Source organism: Peromyscus californicus, unplaced genomic scaffold (genome assembly GCF_007827085.1).
Source record: "Peromyscus californicus insignis strain IS unplaced genomic scaffold, ASM782708v3 Scaffold_16__1_contigs__length_79575227, whole genome shotgun sequence".
In the NCBI taxonomy this organism is placed as follows: domain Eukaryota; kingdom Metazoa; phylum Chordata; class Mammalia; order Rodentia; family Cricetidae; genus Peromyscus; species Peromyscus californicus.
In genome coordinates this window covers 45,348,419-45,368,396 of record NW_026294458.1, presented here as the reverse complement: position 1 = coordinate 45,368,396, position 19,978 = coordinate 45,348,419, and the positions used below count along the sequence as shown (strand labels likewise).

General features: G+C 38.8%; 1 protein-coding gene across 3 annotated transcripts in view; it reads right to left on the bottom strand.

Annotated features, from left to right (window-relative positions):
- Positions 1-19,978, bottom strand: part of Pros1 (protein S) — an 85,692-nt gene that overhangs the window by 46,500 nt on the left and 19,214 nt on the right. For all 3 annotated transcript variants that reach the window (XM_052740961.1, XM_052740958.1, XM_052740960.1), the window contains exons 2-6: positions 17,050-17,207; positions 13,541-13,565; positions 3,720-3,809; positions 2,496-2,618; positions 2,236-2,367 (exon numbers count right to left, since the gene is read on the bottom strand). In XM_052740961.1, coding sequence (XP_052596921.1) covers positions 2,236-2,367; positions 2,496-2,618; positions 3,720-3,809; positions 13,541-13,565; positions 17,050-17,207 — 528 coding nt within the window. The remainder of the gene's footprint in view (positions 1-2,235; positions 2,368-2,495; positions 2,619-3,719; positions 3,810-13,540; positions 13,566-17,049; positions 17,208-19,978) is intronic.

Genomic DNA, 19,978 nt, shown 5'->3' with positions numbered 1-19,978 from the left:
ACAAGAATTGTGTAACTATTAGTAATGAGGGACAACATAAATAATACTTAAAATTTCTAATATTCCTTACAACTTAATATGAATCCTCAGTTAATTTTAAAAAGGTAAATGTCAAGAAGCTTTTTGAAAATCCATACTTTTAGAAGAAAATAAAAACACATTACTTAAATTACTTGGCTTTAGGCATATTTGTAGGGAATTATATAGGTCATACGAATTTAGGTACAACACACTGACATGGTGACTCTATCCACATCTAACACCAGGTGAGGCTTTAGACTTTCATATTTAGTCAATAATGGCCAAGTTGATTCATTCATACTATGGCCAAGATCCTACTGTAATAGTTTTCTATGTATTTTCTCTGTAAGTTCTGTGCTCTGCTGTATACTATAGCTAAATTACTATGCAAACAAAGAATAAAGACACATGTTCTGGTCTTCAGGAACATTCTGTAGGTCGTTTGGTGCCACTGAGAAATGTGCCTGGGTGCTGGGGATGTCTTTCTGTATGCTGTGAATGTGTGTTGCTCTGATTTGATTGATAAATAAAACAGTGATTGGTCAGTAGTCAGGCAGGAAATATAGGCAGGACAAGGAGAGAGGAGAATTCTGGGAACAGGAAGGGAGAGTCAGGAGTCGCCAGCCAGACACAGAGGAAGCAAGATGTGAAGGCAGAACTGGGAAAAGGTACCAAGCCACATGGCTACACATAAATAAGAATTATGGGTTAATTTAAGTGTAAGATCTAGCTAGCAAGAAGCCTGAGCCATTAGGCCATACAGTTTTAAAAAAATATAAGCCCCTGTGTGTTTACTTGGGTCTGAGCAGCTGTGGTGTCCGTGGGGCTGGGCAGGACCAGAAAAAACTTCAGCTACACCTGGGGCTTCCACATGCTAAGCAAGCACTCCACCACTGAACTATATTCCCAGCAAAAAAATACTTATTTTTTATAATTGTACATGCATGTATTAATTCACTGTGGATATGAAAATTTCACAAAATTGGGAAAAAGGATAGATTACTCAAGTATTTGAATGTTGAAGTAGGAATGGGAACTATCTATTTATATAATGTATGTGGTATCCTGAATTATAATGGCTTTCTATGACTACTGTTCTAATGATGCCCCTATTCTAAGAGCCAAACTAAAGCATTTAAAAAAAAACAGAGAAGAAAGATATACAGTCATAAATTGGATAATGGCTAGGAAGAGAATGTTAGTAAATGCATTTCATTTCAGCTTCATTCCATGATACTTTAAACTGCACTGTTTTAGACTACACAATACTGAATACTATCAAACAGACAGAAAATTCCCTAAATATGAATTCAGACTGGGGATTTTCTAAGACTTATAAAGGCTTTCACAAGGAAACTTCACACTTATCCTACTGAACTTTTTAACCTCTTTGGAGGAAGAACAAAATCCTTCTTAAGGGTTTCTGCTTTGTGGCAAGATTTCATTGCAGGCTCAGAATTCTGGTTTTAGCTCTCCATTCACCTAGCAGGAATATTTGTAGGTATCTTACAGCAAGTCACGCAGTCCAGTGAAGCATCGTGTGCAAGGAGAAAAAAGTGAAAACATTGGGAGACAAAGACTCATAGAGAAAACCAAGGGAAGTACACTATCAACATATGAAAAGCTAACCTGACAGATGATTTAAATCCTAAGGAAAAAATACTTAAGAGCTGTGGTGCATTAGTCAATGCGTAAAGAGAATGAAAAATAGAGATTCTTCATCTTTCTCAAAACCACCATTGGAAATGGGGTGCAAAATAAAGGGTTTATTTTGAAAATCGGAAAGCTATTAATGAAAGGCAAAGATAAATATAACAGTGCTGTTATTATGAGTTGCAGATTTCCTTGTGTGACCGCTGTCCATCTTACGGAACGATGGGACTGTAGCTGATTCTGAAAACGGGCAGTGAGTGTAGCACCGAAGGCTCTCTGTCGAGTGAAGCGCTTTAATTACCCTTACTTACCACTAAATAAATTCTTGAAATATGCACTTGCGCATGTGCGCACACGAAAAGAAAATAAAACACTCCTGCTACCGCCAATGCAAACTAAAACGGAGTCCGCCAGCATCGCAGGGCTCCAAGACATGGTGGCACATTTCCGGGAAGTACTTTCTGCCCACGGTGTTTTCCAGAAGTTTCCCGAGGAAGTCCCTCTACCTAAACTGTGGCCTGACACAGTGAACACATTTTTATTCTGTTTCCGTGCTCTTACCTTTGCAGTCTTTTTTATTTGAAAGTATAGCAAAGCCACTTCGGCAGGAGCAGTGGTAACTTCCGGGAGTGTTGTCGCATATCTGGCTGCAACCTCCATTTACATTGAAGGGATCTTTGCATTCATTCACATCTACAATGGGAAAAAATAAAGTGTTTTTGAAGAAATGCCATCTTCAGATAATGTGTCCTGTGGCCAGCCCAGAAAAGCCGGGGGGTGGGGTGGGGGTGGGGGGGCGAGCATGGATTTTTCATACATACCAAACTGACACCTGTCTCCTTGCCATCCTGGTTTACAGATGCAAGTGAAAGCTGCTTGGCCATCTTTGCAGCTCAGATACCCATCTTCATTACACGGCATAGGGTCACATTGGTCTGGAATGGCTAAAGGAAACAGACCTCCATTTAATTTTTACCTCAGGCAAGAAGAGGGAATAGCAGAAATGGACACGTACAACTGCGTGCCTCGAACCAGGAAAGCTAAGATGCATTCTTTCAAACAGTAGGTCTGGGGATGTAGCTCAGTTGGTAGAGTGGCTGTCTAGAACTCTCAAAGCCCCGAGTTTGATCCCCAACACAGCATACACCTGATGGGGTGGCTCATGCCTGTAATTCCCGCATTCAGAAAGTGGAGAGAGAGAGATCCCGAGTTCAAGGTCACTTTTGGCTATAGAGCCAGTTCAAGGCCCGACTAGGCTACATAAGACACTAACTGAAAAAAAAAAAGAAAAAAGAAAGGAAGAGACGAAAAAGTGAGACAGGCCTCACTCTGTAGCCCTGGCTGTCCTGAAATTCACTATGTAGGCCAGGCTGGCCTCAAACTCACAGAGAACTCTGCCTCCCATGTGCTGGGATTAATGTCGTGCACCACCAAGATTGGCAAATACCTCACTTGACTTGAGCCTTATAACAATTCCATGAGGAGGACTGGCCAAGCAAACTACTCTCTGTTTGACAATGATAGAATTGGCTATTCCGACTTGGATTAAGTTTGGGTTTTTAAAAGGGATCTTCTTGCCTTAAATAAGTAGAATTCTTATTAAAAATGCATGGAATAATGGTTTTCAAATCCTGGAGAATGAGTTGCAGGAAAATGTGGTACCTAAATGAAAGGAAGTGAGTCCAACAATCACATGGTGGTTACCGTAGGGCCTGCATAGACTTCAGCGAATGAAAGTTGTTTTGATATGCATATTTTCATATTTATATTATCGATGCCCAAATTCTGACAGCAGTAACTTGAAGCCTACTATCAATGACCACCCCTCAGCTGAAATGTTAGGGGGAAAATTCTTTTTATGTAAAACAGATGCATTTACAACTAAAAAATATGTTCCTATATGCAGTTCAAAAAATATAACTTCTTGGCACAGCCTCCTTCAAGGATTCACTTACTAAATTTTAAATATTAGTTTGTATAGACACAGTGTATTTTACTTCCGAGGCTTGTATTTTGTTTTATTTTGTTTTTAAATAGTAGCTCACCATTGACACAGCTCCTGAGGTCAGGGTAGGCGGCATTCACTGACAGCCGCGCAGTACTGAACGCGCCAACTCGGAATGTGCCCAGACAACCTGTGGGAAAGAAAAGAGGCAACTGTGTCACGGCAGCCTTGATCTGAACTCATGGTAGAAATCACCCTAAAGCCAGAGTACTTCTGTTCTGAGGGCTTCACAGAGTACTTCTGTTCTGAGGGCTTCACAAGAGTTAGTACTCAAGTGTCCATCTCCCCTTTTTTGTGTCAAAGTACAAGAGAACGTCTCAGTTAAGCTGAAGAATGCTCATGAGCTCCGCATAGGGCCCAGCATTAAGACGATACATTGTTAACAAGATGGCCAAGAAAAGACGCACTGTCTTTTTATGGTTGACAGTTCAAGTGCATGCTTTCCTCTTCCCTTGAGTAATAGCATGCTATCTAAAGTATACTTTGGCGACCACTGAATAGTACGTGTTATATAGAAATGGACTGACAGACGAAAACAAAGCACATATTCACCATATTAGTAAAGCAACATTGATAAGGTGAGGAACAGATTTTATATGCATTTTTAAAAGATATTTATTTAATGTGTGTGTGTGCGCACACACATGCTCCTATACTCACTCCTGAGCTTCTAGCCAATCCCCTATCTCTGCCTCCCATCTCCCTATGGAGTGCTGGGATTGTAGACATGAACCAGCACACACATCTGGCTTTTTTTTTACATGGGTTCCGGGCATTGCACTAAGGTCATCTTTCATCTGCTCAGCCATTTTACTGGCCCCTGTGAGGACTTAACAAAAAAGGTCTGGTTGTTCTCCATTGAAGAACCACAGTTAGGTGACCAGGTGACAACAACGGACAGGTGTCTGAAATGTTCTTCATTTATCCACTCCTCTTGAGGTGAGGGATTACTGCTGTGTAGACCGAATCAAAAGAAGGGGGACTTTGGGGCTTCACTTTTGGAGTTCAGTTTTTTTCCTCTTCTTACATGATGGTATTTTGTGTTGGTACATATTTTTAGGGCTATTCATCAAAACACTCTGATACAATAACTGAATGATTTAGTTCCAGAAGGTTCCTTCAACGACATCTGAAATGTATTTCTTGTTAGTATTGGTATAATCTGCTACAGCTAGGAGAAGCAAATGCATGCTTTCACTATGTAAACAACCCATCGCAAAATTTATCTCCTTTGTGTCATGGTTTATGTCGGTTACAGTTTGTAATATAGGAAACTGAACACCTGCTCTGCCAGCTCTGTTTTCGGGAGAAACTGGGAATAAAGGCTACTTACAAACATGTTCATCTTCTACTTTCATTTGAAAGGTTCTATTTGAAATGTGTCCACCTTTTGGTACCCTGAAATGCAATCTTCTCATGGCATAGTTTGTCTTTAAAGGCCCACTGTAGCCCGCTCTAAGCCACAGTCTTCCTAACACTCAGTGGTTCTAAGTTTTCTTATAAAAATACATTTTTTGCTAATTTTTTTGAGAATTTCATACATTTATTTTTAATACAATCATATCAGATTCACCTCCAACTCCTCCAAGATCCACTCCATCTCTCAGTCTCACCAATGTCATGTCCTCTTGTTTTATTTTGTTGAATTGCAAATGAAAATATAATTCCATCATTTCTCTCTTTCCCTTTTCTCCCTCCAACCCTCCTCTCTATCCTACCCCTTCTCACTTGTTTCTTCTCAAAACTACGGCGTAAATACACAAACACAACCTCCTCAGTCGTAGGTTACTTATGTGCATAGACTTCAGGGCTGACCACTTGGTGTTGGATAACCAACTAGGGATTTCATCCCTGGAGAGGACTATTTCTCCTACTGTCAGCATTCCTGGGTTGCCTTTAGTTCTCTGTCTATAGGTGCCCCATGAGATTGACCTCTTCTGTGTTAGCATGTCTATTGATACTGTATTTCTTCAGGTCTTTTTCAAGGCAGCCATATTGCTAAGGTATCACGTATGAAATTTCTCTCACTTCAGTTTGTTCTGCCCATATATTCCTCGCTATAGGGCCAGACTCTCCCTCCCCCAGATGCCACCAACTGCCCATAGCTCCCCAGCTAGGCATGGAGGCTCATGAACCCCTCCCACTCCATGCTAGAATGTCGACTGCCTTGGTCTTGGGCAGGCATCCACAGCTGCTCTGAACACATGAGTGCATCGGACCTGTCATGTGCAGATGACACTGCTTTGTTCCAGTACTCCCCTACCTCTGGCTCTAGCAGTCTCCCCATCCCCTCTTTGGGCATGGACCTTGAACCTCAGAGAAGGGATGAGATTAAAAAAATTCCCATTTGCGCCTGAGCACTCCACTGACAAGTATTCTCCTCACTTTGACCAGTTGTGTTTTCCGCATTAATCACCATCCACTGCATAAAGACATTTCTCTGTCTAGGTCTGCGAGCTACAGGAAAGTACAGGTAGAGATATTTGAATTTAGAGGGCAGTTTGATACTACATTCATTTAGCAAAATAATAGTAGGGGCTGTGAGCTCCCCAACCATGGATTCCTCCTGTGAGGCAAGCACTCTGCCTCTTGAGAAAGACTTTCAGAAGACACATAGGAAGGTCAGAGCATGAGTGAACAGACCTTTCAACTTGGAAAACTCCAGCATCAAACAAACGTTCATTTCTCGGGTCCCTTGGGCATCACAGAGACTGCTACCTTTGTATCTTTTTCCTATTTGTCCTTTTGGTGGCAGCTCTGTGGTTTCTAGTTTCCCTCCTGCAGTTTGTGGCCTGCTTCGGTTTACTTTAACACCTCACATGGCTCTTGTTCTGAAAGACTATTTTGCTCCTTAGTGTTTGTGGATTCAGTTCTGGCTGCCGGTGCTGAGGTCTGCTCGGACTATTGAACATTTGGCTTCTATTCCAAAATTCACCCACATTTCTATAAGTGGTCTCCCTTGCAATTATCAATAGCAATTCCAACTGCTTAGCCTTTCCTCCAGGAGGTTTTGACAGCTGCTGTGTGAATAAAATCATTGACATCACCTGGAATGCCCAATTCTCACTCTTTGTCTTACGCACGGTAATATAAGTGAATCTTTCAGCCCTGACTGGATATTTCTGACATGAGGCACAGCGTTCTGTAGTGGAGCCATCAGACCTTCCTTTATTTCACATGATGGAACTTCTTTTATTGGAAGGCCCTTGGGATTTCTTAGTAGCGATTTCATTTTGACTTATGGCAGGTTCTTCATGCCAAAGTGCTAAAGGAACCCAGAATACACTGCATTCTTTTTATTCCTGCTGTGCTGTATTGATAGAATAAATTTACAGGTTGATTCCTAAGTTTCTGCCACTATTCAACTTCTGTTTGTTGTGAGCTTTTCTGTTTCTTGAAGATGTCAGGTTTTTGTACTAAGCAGAATGCCTTGCAATAAAGCACAAATGTGTATGATGCTTTGAACAAGAGTGCATAGATGTAACTATGTCGAGAATGCTCTGGTGCCTGGGGGAATCACTATTGTCACTGGGCAGGTCTTCAGACCATCTGGATACTGAAACATTGGATGAAAAGGAATTCTTCCCTGAGATGTTACAGAATGTGCCTTAGATAATTTCTTTTTTTAATTCATTTTTATTTTTAAGACTTATTTTTTAAATGATGTGTATATGTATGTATCTGTGCAGGGGAATGTACAGGTGGCTGTGCAGGATCATAGGTATCAGATTCCCCTAGAACCTGAACTGAACTCAAGTCCTCTGCAAGAGCAATATATGTTCTTAACCCCTGAGCCATCTCTTCAGCCCTTCTCTATTCTCCAAAACAGTGCAGTTTGGCTTTGAACATGATCATGATCCTCCTGCCTCAGCCTCCTGAGTGCTCAGGGATTCCAGGTACGCATCACCACATCTGTCCTAGACCTAGACTTTCCATTTCTGATAAGATACCAAGAGAACCCATTCATCTGCTGTACTGGTTTGTGGATCCAAAACATTTGCTTCACTATCAACTTTAAAAGAAACGAACTGGCTGGGTTTTGTTCCCATTCTTTGTCAAGTCTTCCTTCACCTGGCACTTTTCTTCCTGACTCATTATCAGTAGAAGCTTCACAGATAGCGTTTTGTTGTAGTACATTTATCTCTCTGAAAAGTTAAAAATCTACTATGCAGCTTGCAATAAGCAACAGTCATGGAAAGTAGGTTAATAAAAGCTTCTGTATGTGGATAAGAACCCTAACTTAAAATAAGACAAAAAAAAAAAGACCTAAGATTAGTAAGGAAATCTGTCACATAAATCTGTGTTTTCAATTTGTAGCAAAGAAACTTGCAAAGCTGCAGACCAGAGCCTGATAGAATCGGCATGTATAATTAAGTCAATAAGAGTCAGTGTTTCTAGTTGCTGCAGGCAACCTCAAGGTCTTCCAGTGCTTCATAGAGACTCACACAATAATATTTGCATAATTCCTTAATATCACAAAATGCTTGACTGTAGCATGAATCTTAAAAGGTCTTATTAATAAAAACAAACCCAGAGACAGGTATTAGGGTGAATGCTGGAAGATCAGGGAAGCAGAACAAGCCACAGCTAGCCTTGCCTTACCAATTCCTCAGCTGATCCTGTTTCCTCAAACTGGAAGCCTCTGTGTCCTCATCCAAATGGATCTCAGCTGAACTGCTGCTAAAAGCCAAAAAGCTTAACAAGACTCTAGTTCCTGGTCCTCGCACCTCATATACCTTTCTGCTTCCTGCCATCACTTCCTGGGATTAAAGGAGTGTATCGCCATGCCTGGCTGTTTCCAGTGTGGCTTTGAACTCACAGAGATCCATCGCCTCTAGGATTCAAGGCGTGTGCTACCACTGCCTAACCTCTATGTTTAATATAGTGGCTGTTCTGTTCTCTGACCCCCAGATAAGTTTATTGGGGGTGCACAATATATCAACCACAGCTGACTCCATTCCTTTTGTTCCTGACTACAGTCTATGAAAGACATGGCTTAAATGGCTAACAAACTAAGAAATAACACATGCTGTAATCGAGATAAAATACTTAGGGACTTTAATGTTATTAAGAGCTGTTTAATTCTCCAAACATATTTCCCAGTTGACATAAAAGAAATGGCATGTATTACTTCATTGCTCAAATACTCAACAATGAGTTACCTTTTGCAGAATAACAAGCCATCCCCAAAACTACTAGTTTAAATCATAGCCATTTGGGACTGTAGTTTTGAGTCAAATATCTGGGAAGCGGTTGATTCACCTAACTAAAGTTGTCTGTGGCATGTGGAGTCAGCGCGAGTGTCTGATTAAAGTAAAAAGCCATTCCAAGATGGGCTTTCACTCTGATGTGACAGCTCAGGATATCTGGCACCCCACCTCTACTGGCAAATAGAATATCATATGTCAGGGTCTCTTCACATGAGTGAGTTTCTTTCACTACGCTGGTCTAAAAGTGGACCTTATTCCATAGCAGCTAGCATCCAAGGAGAGAGGTGCTGCAGGCCCTTTAAGAGGCATGGTACCATTGCTACCATATATTATGATGAAAGCAATTCAAGAATCCACCCAAGGAGGTGTGGGTGGTGAAGACAGAATCGACCTCCTGATAGGGGAGTGGGAAAATGACACATCGGAGAGCATGAGGAGCAGAAGATACTTCTGTGCCAACTTGGAAAAGGCAATCTATCAAAGACAGATTGAAAGGCTCCTTTGAAGTCACTCCATGTTTTTAGTTTGTTACTCTTGTAAACTGCAAACCTTTTCAAAGCCTGAATTTTGCTTTTATCAGTTCTCGTTGCTGTTTTCCGTTTCACCTGCTTTCATTCATGTTTTTATTTCTTGTTATTTGTGGCTTACTCTGTTGTACTTCTTGTTTCCTGCACTGGAGCACTGAGGCCTCTTTCAAGCCTTGTGGATTGTCTTCTCACCTGAGCACTTAGTTACTACAGTAACTTGTCTCTCACCAGGTGACAGACTTCAGTCTACTTGTTGTTTTAAAACCTTATTATCATTAGTATCTAGACTCCTAATGTTTCTCTAGAGATGATGTGAAAAAATGAAGTAAGAAGTCTGGATTAATTCATCAGCTTGGCATGATGAATACATACAAAAAATACATACTAAAGCATGTATTTTTTTTCTAGTAAGAAATTTTCTACTCACTCTACATACCACCCACAGATCCCCCTCCTCCTTCCTCCCACCCTCCAGTCCTCCCTCCCAAGCCACCCCACATGCCCACATCCCCCAAATCAAGGTCTCTGGGGGGTGGGGGGGTCATCAGAAACAGGCACACTGAACTGAGACAGGTCCAAGCCCCCCCACCCCCACTGCACCAAGGCTGTGCAAGGCGTCACACCGCAGGCACCGGGCTCCCAAAAGTAAAGCATGTATTTTATTATTTGTCTGTCTGTCTGTCTATCTATCTACCTATCGTGTGTGTGTGTGTGTGTGTGTGTGTGTGTGTGTGTGTGTGTGTGTGTGTGTTTAGGAGTTATACCCATCTGAGAAGAACTCTACCAATGAGATACATCTCCAACCCTAAAATAATGATTTCTAATATTTACAATTAGGGTCAAAGTTTATCATTTTGCAGAAAACTTTTTCTCCATGAACAAAGTCATCTAATTTTCCAGGTGATATTTTCCAATGTCTATGTAGATGGTAAACTTATTTATCCTATTTCCTCAGAAAAAAGAGAGTTTAAATTAGAATGCTATTCTGGGGTTATAGCTCAGTGGCAGAGTACTACCTAGCACATGCAAGGACTGGGTTCAATCTCTAGCAGTTCAAAAAAAGTTTATAAGCTTGATTTTATAAGTTCACATATAAACATGTTTGTATAATAAAACTGCATTTTAATGAATTTGTTGAAAACATTATCTGTTTTTTATTTGTTGAAGCAAACTAATTACATTAATTATTTCCATGTATGCAATAAATGTCAGTGAACCCAGGATATTTCTATTTCAAATTGAATGTCGTAAGGGCAACAGAGGGCACAGGTAACTGTACAAAGTACTTCAATTTTAAGTCTAGACATTGTCCAAAATGTATTAACATCTGTGGTCTAATTTGCTGAATAACCTTCTGTCCTTGTAAGAAAAGCCCAGCATAAGTTATGGATGGTTAAACTACTACTATCTTTATTGTGAACAGAATTATACAGTGTATTTTTTTCTAATTTAGAACCATTGCCCCTATGCCCATCCAGTGACTAAATGTGTAACTTTGGCAAGGAATTTTCTTTTTCAACAGTGGAACTCACTACTTATACATACAATACTACATATAAAATTTCAATCAAAAGCATTTTTGTTCCATCTGATGATTTAAATAATAACACCTTATATTAGAAGAAAAATGAACAATAAATCTATTATTAATCTCCTTAAAATTCAAGAGCTCTGAAGCTAGAAAATATAGTGATATTCTGCACATAGAAAATAGAAACCCCTTAAAATAGTTTTAAAAAAACCACACAAAACCAACAACAACAACACAAAAAAAAGAAAAAACATAGACTCCAATGAGTTGAGTAGCCAGCTAACGTTTACTCTGACACTGGATCCCACATCTCAGATTCTGAGTTTTGTTTTGTACTTTAGTCTTCTATCATGCTGCCAAGGAAGCCAGGGCAACAGAAGAGAAAGAAGGATGGATCCAGAAAAGAAAAAGATTAGAAAAGAAAAAAAAGAAAAAAGTTGTTAATTAAGGAACCTCTCCCAAACACATAGTTCTACATTAGAACATTATTTATCCTTATTCAAATATACTCTGATCAAAGATTTTAGACTGTTGCTCCTGCAAAAACACTACATCATTACATGGCCCTAAGAAACAAGGTTAAGATAACCTTACAATTTTAGTAGCTAAGTAATGTCTCATTTTATAATAAAAAATATTATATTTTTATTCTCCAAATATGAGAGGCTGGAATAGTCTTGATGACCTATCATTTTTCAATAGCTTCAGTAATGTAAACCCTTGGCTTTTGTTTTAGAAAGAAGTGACTCATTATGTATACAAAAATAGAGAGCCTTTCATGGATGAATGCTTTTATCCATTCTCTACCACTTAAAATGTAAAAGCAAAGGGTTTTTCAAGTCCTTGTTGCAGTTCTTATCTGTAGGCACAAATAACACCACCTCTCAATTGCTGTTCATGTTGCGCCCTTGAAAGAAAATATTCAACAGTAGTGTTAATAGCTAGAGAAGCAAAGAAAGGACTTAGCCTTACCACCCTGAATGCATCCCATCTCATCTCATCATGGAAGTTAAGAGGGATCCAGCCTGGTTAAAACATGGAAGAAAGAAAGGAAGAGAAAGAAGCAAGCAGAAACTGCACATTACAGGAGCAAAATGAAGAGAACAAAAAAGAAATACATTTTAATAAGTGCTTTGGACACATGCTGAAAATCCATCTAAAAGATGACAAATGAGCTCATAAAGCTTGGGGAGCTAAGATCTTCCTGTGCTCCAGGGGAGATACTGTAGAACTGGTTGATGTCTTACAGTTGGTAACACAATGTACTAGAGCGTTATATAATATAGTCAAACACCCAAGCTCAGCAAGTGCTATAAATATGGGATCCTAACCATCCTGTTCACTAAGAACTATGCAAGAGCAATCGAGGACCTGTTTCTAAAACAAGATCTTGTACCCAGTGGTCTTTGACTTTTAACCTACTAAATTGTCCTGAAAGATAATTACAAATCCATAACATCATTTCAATATAAGATTTCCAAAGGTCCAAGATATATTCTTCTTCTCAAAATGTTCCTGGAATTGCTCCAAGAGTACACAGAGAGCAATAAATAAATAAATATATATGTGTGTTTGTGTGTATACATATATATATATATATATATATATATATATAAAAACATAAACTGTAACTACACTCAAATTGCAGGATAAATGAGTATAATGGCTTGACCATTTATAAGACTATATTAATAACATCAGTGTTCATTTCTATATTTTTCCTAAGATTTGCTTTTTATTCCTTGTTGGTTAGAGGTAAGAATGGAGTGAAAACAAGCATAGATAAGGGGTATTCAGCAAGAAAAGGAGGAAAATGGGCATCTGTTGCAAACATGGATAATCACATAAGAAACAGATGCACAAATTGGACCCCAGTGTGACCATTTGGAAACAGAAATGACACTCCCAAATAATATTAATACGAAACATTTCTACATTTCTTTTAGAAAACAAACTTTGTTACTTTGAAGTAGTATTTAATTGAAGTCATTTGTCTCAGTCATGGTTTCTATTGCTGTAAAGAGACACCATGATCACTGTAACTCTGATAAAGGACAACATTTAATTGTGGTGGTTTGCATGCAGTTTTAGAGGTTCAGTCCATTATTATCATGGCAGGACTTGAGTACATGTACTACATTATTGGCATCCCAGAATCCAAAACAGCATGAATATTGCTGGGATACTAATGGGAGTGATGAGATGATGTCACAAACAGAGGAGCTATGAATGACTTCTACAAATGGCTGGGTGACAATTGTGTACTATTTGATGAGCTTAGATATCTTTTATTTCTTGAAAGATAGCCCATGAACACATATTTGTGCATAATGTCTGAGTGCCTGAATATAATTGGCCTCAGCCTAAAGATACTTTAGAAAAAAGACATGGAAATCTAAAATTAAAGTGAAACATAATAAAAAGCCATTCTAAATTAGTGTACATGACTGTAAATACAAGAGTATCATAGCTCTTACATCTTCTCAAGGATGATAAAACAGTATTGGATGGGTATTTGGGCAGAGAGAGGTTTGAACATATCTAAATTCCCTTCAATTTTCAATATTTTATATTACAGATACTTAAAACTTACCCAAATATCTTGGATAAAAATAATCCTAGAAAGAAAATTAAAAAAAAAAGATATATTAGCAAACTCGAGTTTCACTACAGAGTTAAAGATTAATTTTCCAGTTAATTACAGACCAATCTCCCTCATGAACATTGATGCAAAAATACTCAGTAAAATATTGGCAAACCAACTCCAAGAACACATCAAAAAAATTATCCACCATGATCAAGTAGGCTTCACCTCAGAGATGCAAGGATGGTTCAACGTATGAAAATTTGTAGTTTTTATGTTATATGGAAATAAACTACATGTTATGTGTTTTCACAATTCTAATTTTTCCATATGAAAATACTTTAAGAATACATAGATAGCCAATAATTGACCATTATATATATATATATATATATATATATATATATATATATATAATTGACCATTATATATATATATATAATTGACCATTATATATATATATATATGCATATATATAGGCTTAAAATACTACTGAACAATTAAACCTTCTAATTTGAACTGGTTGTACTTAAGATGGTAAATATAACAGTATATGCCCTATTTTATAATCCCCTAATTTTTTTCATGGTGATTAAACATCCATTTAATACACTTTTTTTTACAGGGTCTCTCTACATAGTTCTGGCTACCTTGGAACTCACTATGTAGATCAGGTCCACTTCAAACTCAGAGACCCACCTTCCTCTGCTTCTGAGTGATGGGATTAAATGTGTGCACCACCACATCCAGCCTTCATTTGACACATCTGATGTCATGATGATTCTCTACATTGGAGTCAACAATGAAATAATTTGAAGGGAACTGAACACTTACCTGTTGCATGCAATGCACATGTAATCAAACACCTTCCTTATATATTGGTGGGTACCAAAATAATAATCGCCACATGGATGAAGGAATGTATTTTATGAAGGGGGTAATTTTTATGAAATTCTGACAGTAAACTCATAATGTAGCTAATATTTAGCATAAATAACACAAGAATATTTCATACAGAAACAAAATTTCTGCACAAAAAAAATATTCACAGTTCTGGCTCAGTCAGAGTGGAACATGGCTTTTTCCAACTCAAAGTCCTCACTCTTTCATCCTATCACATATAAACATGCCCAGCAGGTTTGTATTGGCTCATGAGAAAGGGGTCTGGCATTGCATCACTCAGAACAGTGTTGTTTACTGCAGAAACGAAGGCAAGACAATAAAGAGCAACAGATGGGGTTCAAAGAGCGGTGATATGATGATGACAAGAATAACAGTGAAGAGGTAGACAATGGGGTTAACACCGAGAATAATGGACTAAGGATATACTTGAGGGAGATGGACAGAGAGTGGGTGGAATCTGTCAACAAAACCAATGTTAGTGAAGGTGAAGAAACATGACTGTATTTTCCTCCTCCACCTTCTTCCCCCTTCCTTCCTGTGTTCTATCTTCCCTCCCTATTACCCTTTCAAGGCTGACCTCTGAGAACATAGCTACAATGCAGAAATAGACACTCAAGTATTTATGGATGATATAACTGTGTAGCATGAGTACTCAAAGCAATCTCTCAAAAAAAAAAAAAAAAACCACTGAGTAGATGAGGTGGACAGGCAAAATAAAATGGAAAACTTGATCATTATTAGAGGGAGGTGGTGTGTTGGGGTTTATGATATTGTTCTTTCTACTTTTTTTTAAATTTCCATAAAGGGAAGGAATATAAGCATCCATCTAATATATGGAAGTTTGTAAGAGTGCATGCATATTCCTTTTAAGTATGGAAATGTAAAACATGGAATATATATGTAAAATCCTATACAATAAGTGTACTATATTGTGTAGGATAGAAAATTTTGTATCATTAGTGTCTGTGTTGGCTAATTTTATGTCAGCTTGACACAAGCTAGAATCATCTGAGAGGAGGGAACCTCAATAAAATAGTGTTGTAGGCAGACCTGTAGGGAGTTTTCTTAATTAGTGATTGATGGGGAGAGCCCAGCCCATTGTAGATGATGGTACCCTTGGGATGGTGACCCTGGGTTCTATAAGAAAGCAAGATGAGCCAGGCGGTGGTGGCGCACGCCTTTAATCCCAGCACTCGGGAGGCAGAGCCAGGCGGATCTCTGTGAGTTCGAGGCCAGCCTGGTCTCCAAAGCGAGTTCCAGGAAAGGCGCAAAGCTACACAGAGAAACCCTGTCTCGAAAAAGAAAAAAAAAAAAAAAAAAAAAAAAACAAGAAAGCAAGATGAGCAAGCCATGAGGAGCAGGCCAATAGGCAGCACTCCTCCATACCCTCTGCCACGGCTCCTGCCTCCAGGTTCCCACCTGGTTTGAGCTCCTTCTTCAGCTTCCCTCCATGGACTGTAATTCAGGCCAGTAAGCCAAATAAACCCTTTCCTCTTTAAGTTGCTTTTTTTTTTTTAATCAAGGTATTTTAACACATTTCTGTCCCAATTCTAGACAGATTAAAAATTAATTGTTGTGTATTTGGGGAAATTTCTCCTTTGAACCTATCAGAACATGTAGGGTTAAAAAGAGCTGCAAACCCAGCCACAGAGAACACAAGTAGCTACAGTTTGGGACAAATTTTCTAACTATGGACAAAGCCTTCTTGCTCGTTATCACTTAGCTATTGTCATGGTGCTGGGAGCTGTGACAGAGGCATAGGAGGAGCTTGATCTATGTCTTCTCCCTCTTTTACTCCAGATTGCATAAGTCAGCTAAGGTAAAATATGTGAGGGAACCCTGAAGGGTGTGACAGTTAGACTCTCAACGTCATGCTTACACCACTTCTTGGAGATGTTAATGCTGCTCCTGCTAGCCAAAGGCATGCTATAGATCACCCTCTCCTAAATCAGTAAGTCCCACGTTGCTGTCTTTATGGTTATATTTGGAGGGTGGGCAACTTGGAAATTTTTATACACTAAAGATTATTGCTGATTATCAGTGGCCTCAGGAAACTTTATGAAGGTTATAGAATAACATGCACTCTGCATACATAACACTGTAATAAGTAATCTCGGGTAGGTGGCCCTATTTCTAGAGCTTCTTAAAGATAAATGGCAAGGTTGTCCATGGTGGTGTATATTAGCCTATAATCACAGTACTTGGGAGGCTGAAGAAGAGGCAGGAGGATAGTGAGTTCCATGGTACTTCGAGCTACAGAGTAAGTGACTCTCTTAAATACAATCAATCAATCAACCAAAACAAAATATATAAAAATCACAGTCACTTATACTTCATACGCATCCGCTCTTGAACCCACAATGCTACCAAATTTTGATTAGAATAATAAAATAGTTACAAATCATAAAGTCAATACTAGTTGTTGATAATGAGACTTAAGGGAAATCCTAGCTTGGCCAGAGCACCTGTCCTTGGCAGTCTGCCTGAAATGACAGTGGTAACACAGGACAAATGATCTGCAAAAGCATCAGCTTTCAAACGGAAACTCAAGCTGGCAACGTTCCTACTGTAATGTGTATCTAAGTGTGCACTTGACAGTTTCCAGGAATTCTTACCGTTTCTGGATTGTTTTCAAAGACCTCCCTGGCTTCCTCTTTATTGCAGAGTTCTTCAATGCATTCTCTTTCCAGATTGCCCTTTTTAGTTTCTTCAAGCAAGGCATTTGCACGGCGCTTCCTCACCAGGATTTGTGAAGCACGTTCTTTTGACAAAACTGTAGAAAACGTAAACTTACGTAAATAAAAGTTTTCATTTTTCCTCTAATATATATAATCTTACTAAACAATAAACACCAAAATAATTTCCTGCATGACATTTAAAATTGATATAATTTTAAAATACGTAGATATGTAAACCCTTTGGTTAAGAATTCCACCAGCAGACTCGGTGCATGCCTATCTATGCAGCTAGTTACAGCCGTTTTATGTGAGCTACACTAATTATCCAGTTCATGCTTGAGGCCCAACATGCTAGATAATATTCAGTGTGTTTTTTCTTAACTATAGCTACGAGGTGCCAAAAGCCGGTGACACCAGGAGTAACCAATGTTCTCAATTTTAATGTAAAACTTTTGGAATTTCTATAGACATAGAGAAATACAGATGTGAAGTCCAATTAGTCATGTGAGAGCTAACAGCTAAGTTTGGGGGAAACTACTAAAGTGTATAGAATAGAAAATTGCTGCCGGGCGGTGGTGGCACATGCCTTTAATCACAGCACTCGGGAGGCAGAGGCAGGCAGATCTCTGTGAGTTCGAGGCCAGCCCGGGCTACAGAGTGAGTTCCAGGACAGGCTCCAAAGCTACACAGAGAAACCCTGTCTCGAAAAAAAAAAAAGAAAGAAAATTGCAACCAGAGTTTTATTCATTTTTGAAAATTAAAAAAAAAGCCAGTAATAAAATGATACATTTGCAAGGTCTTATACAAAATCACTGAATACAAACAATATAAAGAAAGTAATATAAAAATTTTTATAAGAACAAAAATTAGAAACAATACAGATATATGAGGCGGGATAGCTTAAAAAATAATAAGCTGTAATACCTGTACTGAGGAATATCATGGAACTTTTAACAGAAAATGCTCAGGTAAATACCTCCAACATAAAAATTCAAATGCAAATTTTAGAATGCTATTCCCTCAGCATAAACTTTTATACACACACACACACACACACACACACACACACACACACACACAGCAGCCCAAATATATAAATGTTATGTGAACAAACATATAGAAAAGAATTTGAAAATATTCTTAAACTGCCAGTTGTAGCTGATTAAACACACAGAGGCTTGGAATAATTAAAACTGGCCATTAGCTCAGGCTTTCCACTCATTAGCTCTTAAATTTAAACTCAGACCATTTCTGTTAATCTATATGTTGCCACGTATTCCGTGGCTTTACCTGTGTCCCATTACGTGCTGCTCCCTGGTATGGGCTGGCATCTCCCCCGCCATCTTCCTGCCTCTCCCTTTGAATTTCTCGCCTGCCTCTAAGCTGCCTTGCCATAGGCCAAACAGCTTTATTTATCAACCAATCAGAGAAACACATATTCACAGCGTACAGAAAGACATTCCCCCATCAGCCAGTAGCAATTATATTTGAAGAAAATAATGAAAAATGTGAACTTTTATATAATATTTGTATGTTGGATGGACTCTAGTTTTTAATGAAAAAAATTAAAGCATAAAGTCTATAAATATTTTTTAGATTTTATGCATAAATAATCTGATTACTATAAAGAGAAGTAAGTCTATAAACAGATAAGTTTATTTCATATCCGTATCTCATCACTTTTAATAAACAATAAATACTCAAAATATTGACAAAAGAAGGGAGGAAAAGGAAAAGGGCTGATCAATAAGCATTCTACCTGAACAACTGAAACTCAGACGTGAGCTATGTTAAGGGAATTGCAGGGTGCCTGTGATCTGACTAGGGGAGGGGAAAAACAGGGGCGCTTCTTATTAGGCATGGGGGAGACAAATACAGAGGGAGAAATAACAGTAAGGATAGCTGAAAAAGTCATAAGTAATCATAACTATCTACCTAAAAACGATATTACATAGAACTATATTGCTTATAAAAACTATATGACATTTATGTATTTATACATGTACAGTTTAAATGAAATTTACTCATCTTGGTTGCCAACGCTCCTTCCAATAGCCAAAGACCAACTAACAAAAAACAAAAACAAACAAACAAACAAACAAACAAAGCACCAGGTATGAGAAAGCCCTCCTTTGAATTATTGGTCAGGGTTGTCCAAGAAACTCCCATATTACAGGTTATTGGTATGGCCCTTGTTTGGTCCCCAGAGATGGAAGTTAAGTCCCCAATGCTGAAGACACCTTGCAATTTAGACACAGGATCCAGGGACTCCTGAACTGGAACTGACATGAATTCCTCCTCTCTGAGGATGAACTTTTAGGAAACAGAAGGTGCCATGCAAGCTTCCAAAGGAGGGAAGCAAGCAACAGTCCTATCCCACCATGATGCCTATGTGCCACAACAGCAACTACCATGGCAGGATAGCCCGCAGAGTGGAAGAGTGTGACACACAGACCTTAGCGATAACCAACAGCTCTTTAATTGGACTTAAGGCTTGTTCAATAAGAATGAAATGAAGCCTGGTACTGGAAACCTAGCCAACTACCCAGTGCTAGCAAAGTCATGGATCTTGGAAGAGACAGTGACCACCACTTTACTAACCATCATAATCCCTAACTTCATTCTAAATATTTGTCCTTATACCCACAGACAGTCTTCATCCCTCATCAAAGAAACTCATATCGTTGCAACACATAGAGACCGTTACAGAAAACCACAATCAATTAAAATGCAGACATGTGGAGCCTAGGTCCAATGGATACACCCACAAAACAACTTCAGGATCTAAGGATGAGACAACATTGTGAAACGATGTGGAAAGATTGTAAGAGCCAGAGGATCAAGGAGTTAGCTGTGAGACTGCGTT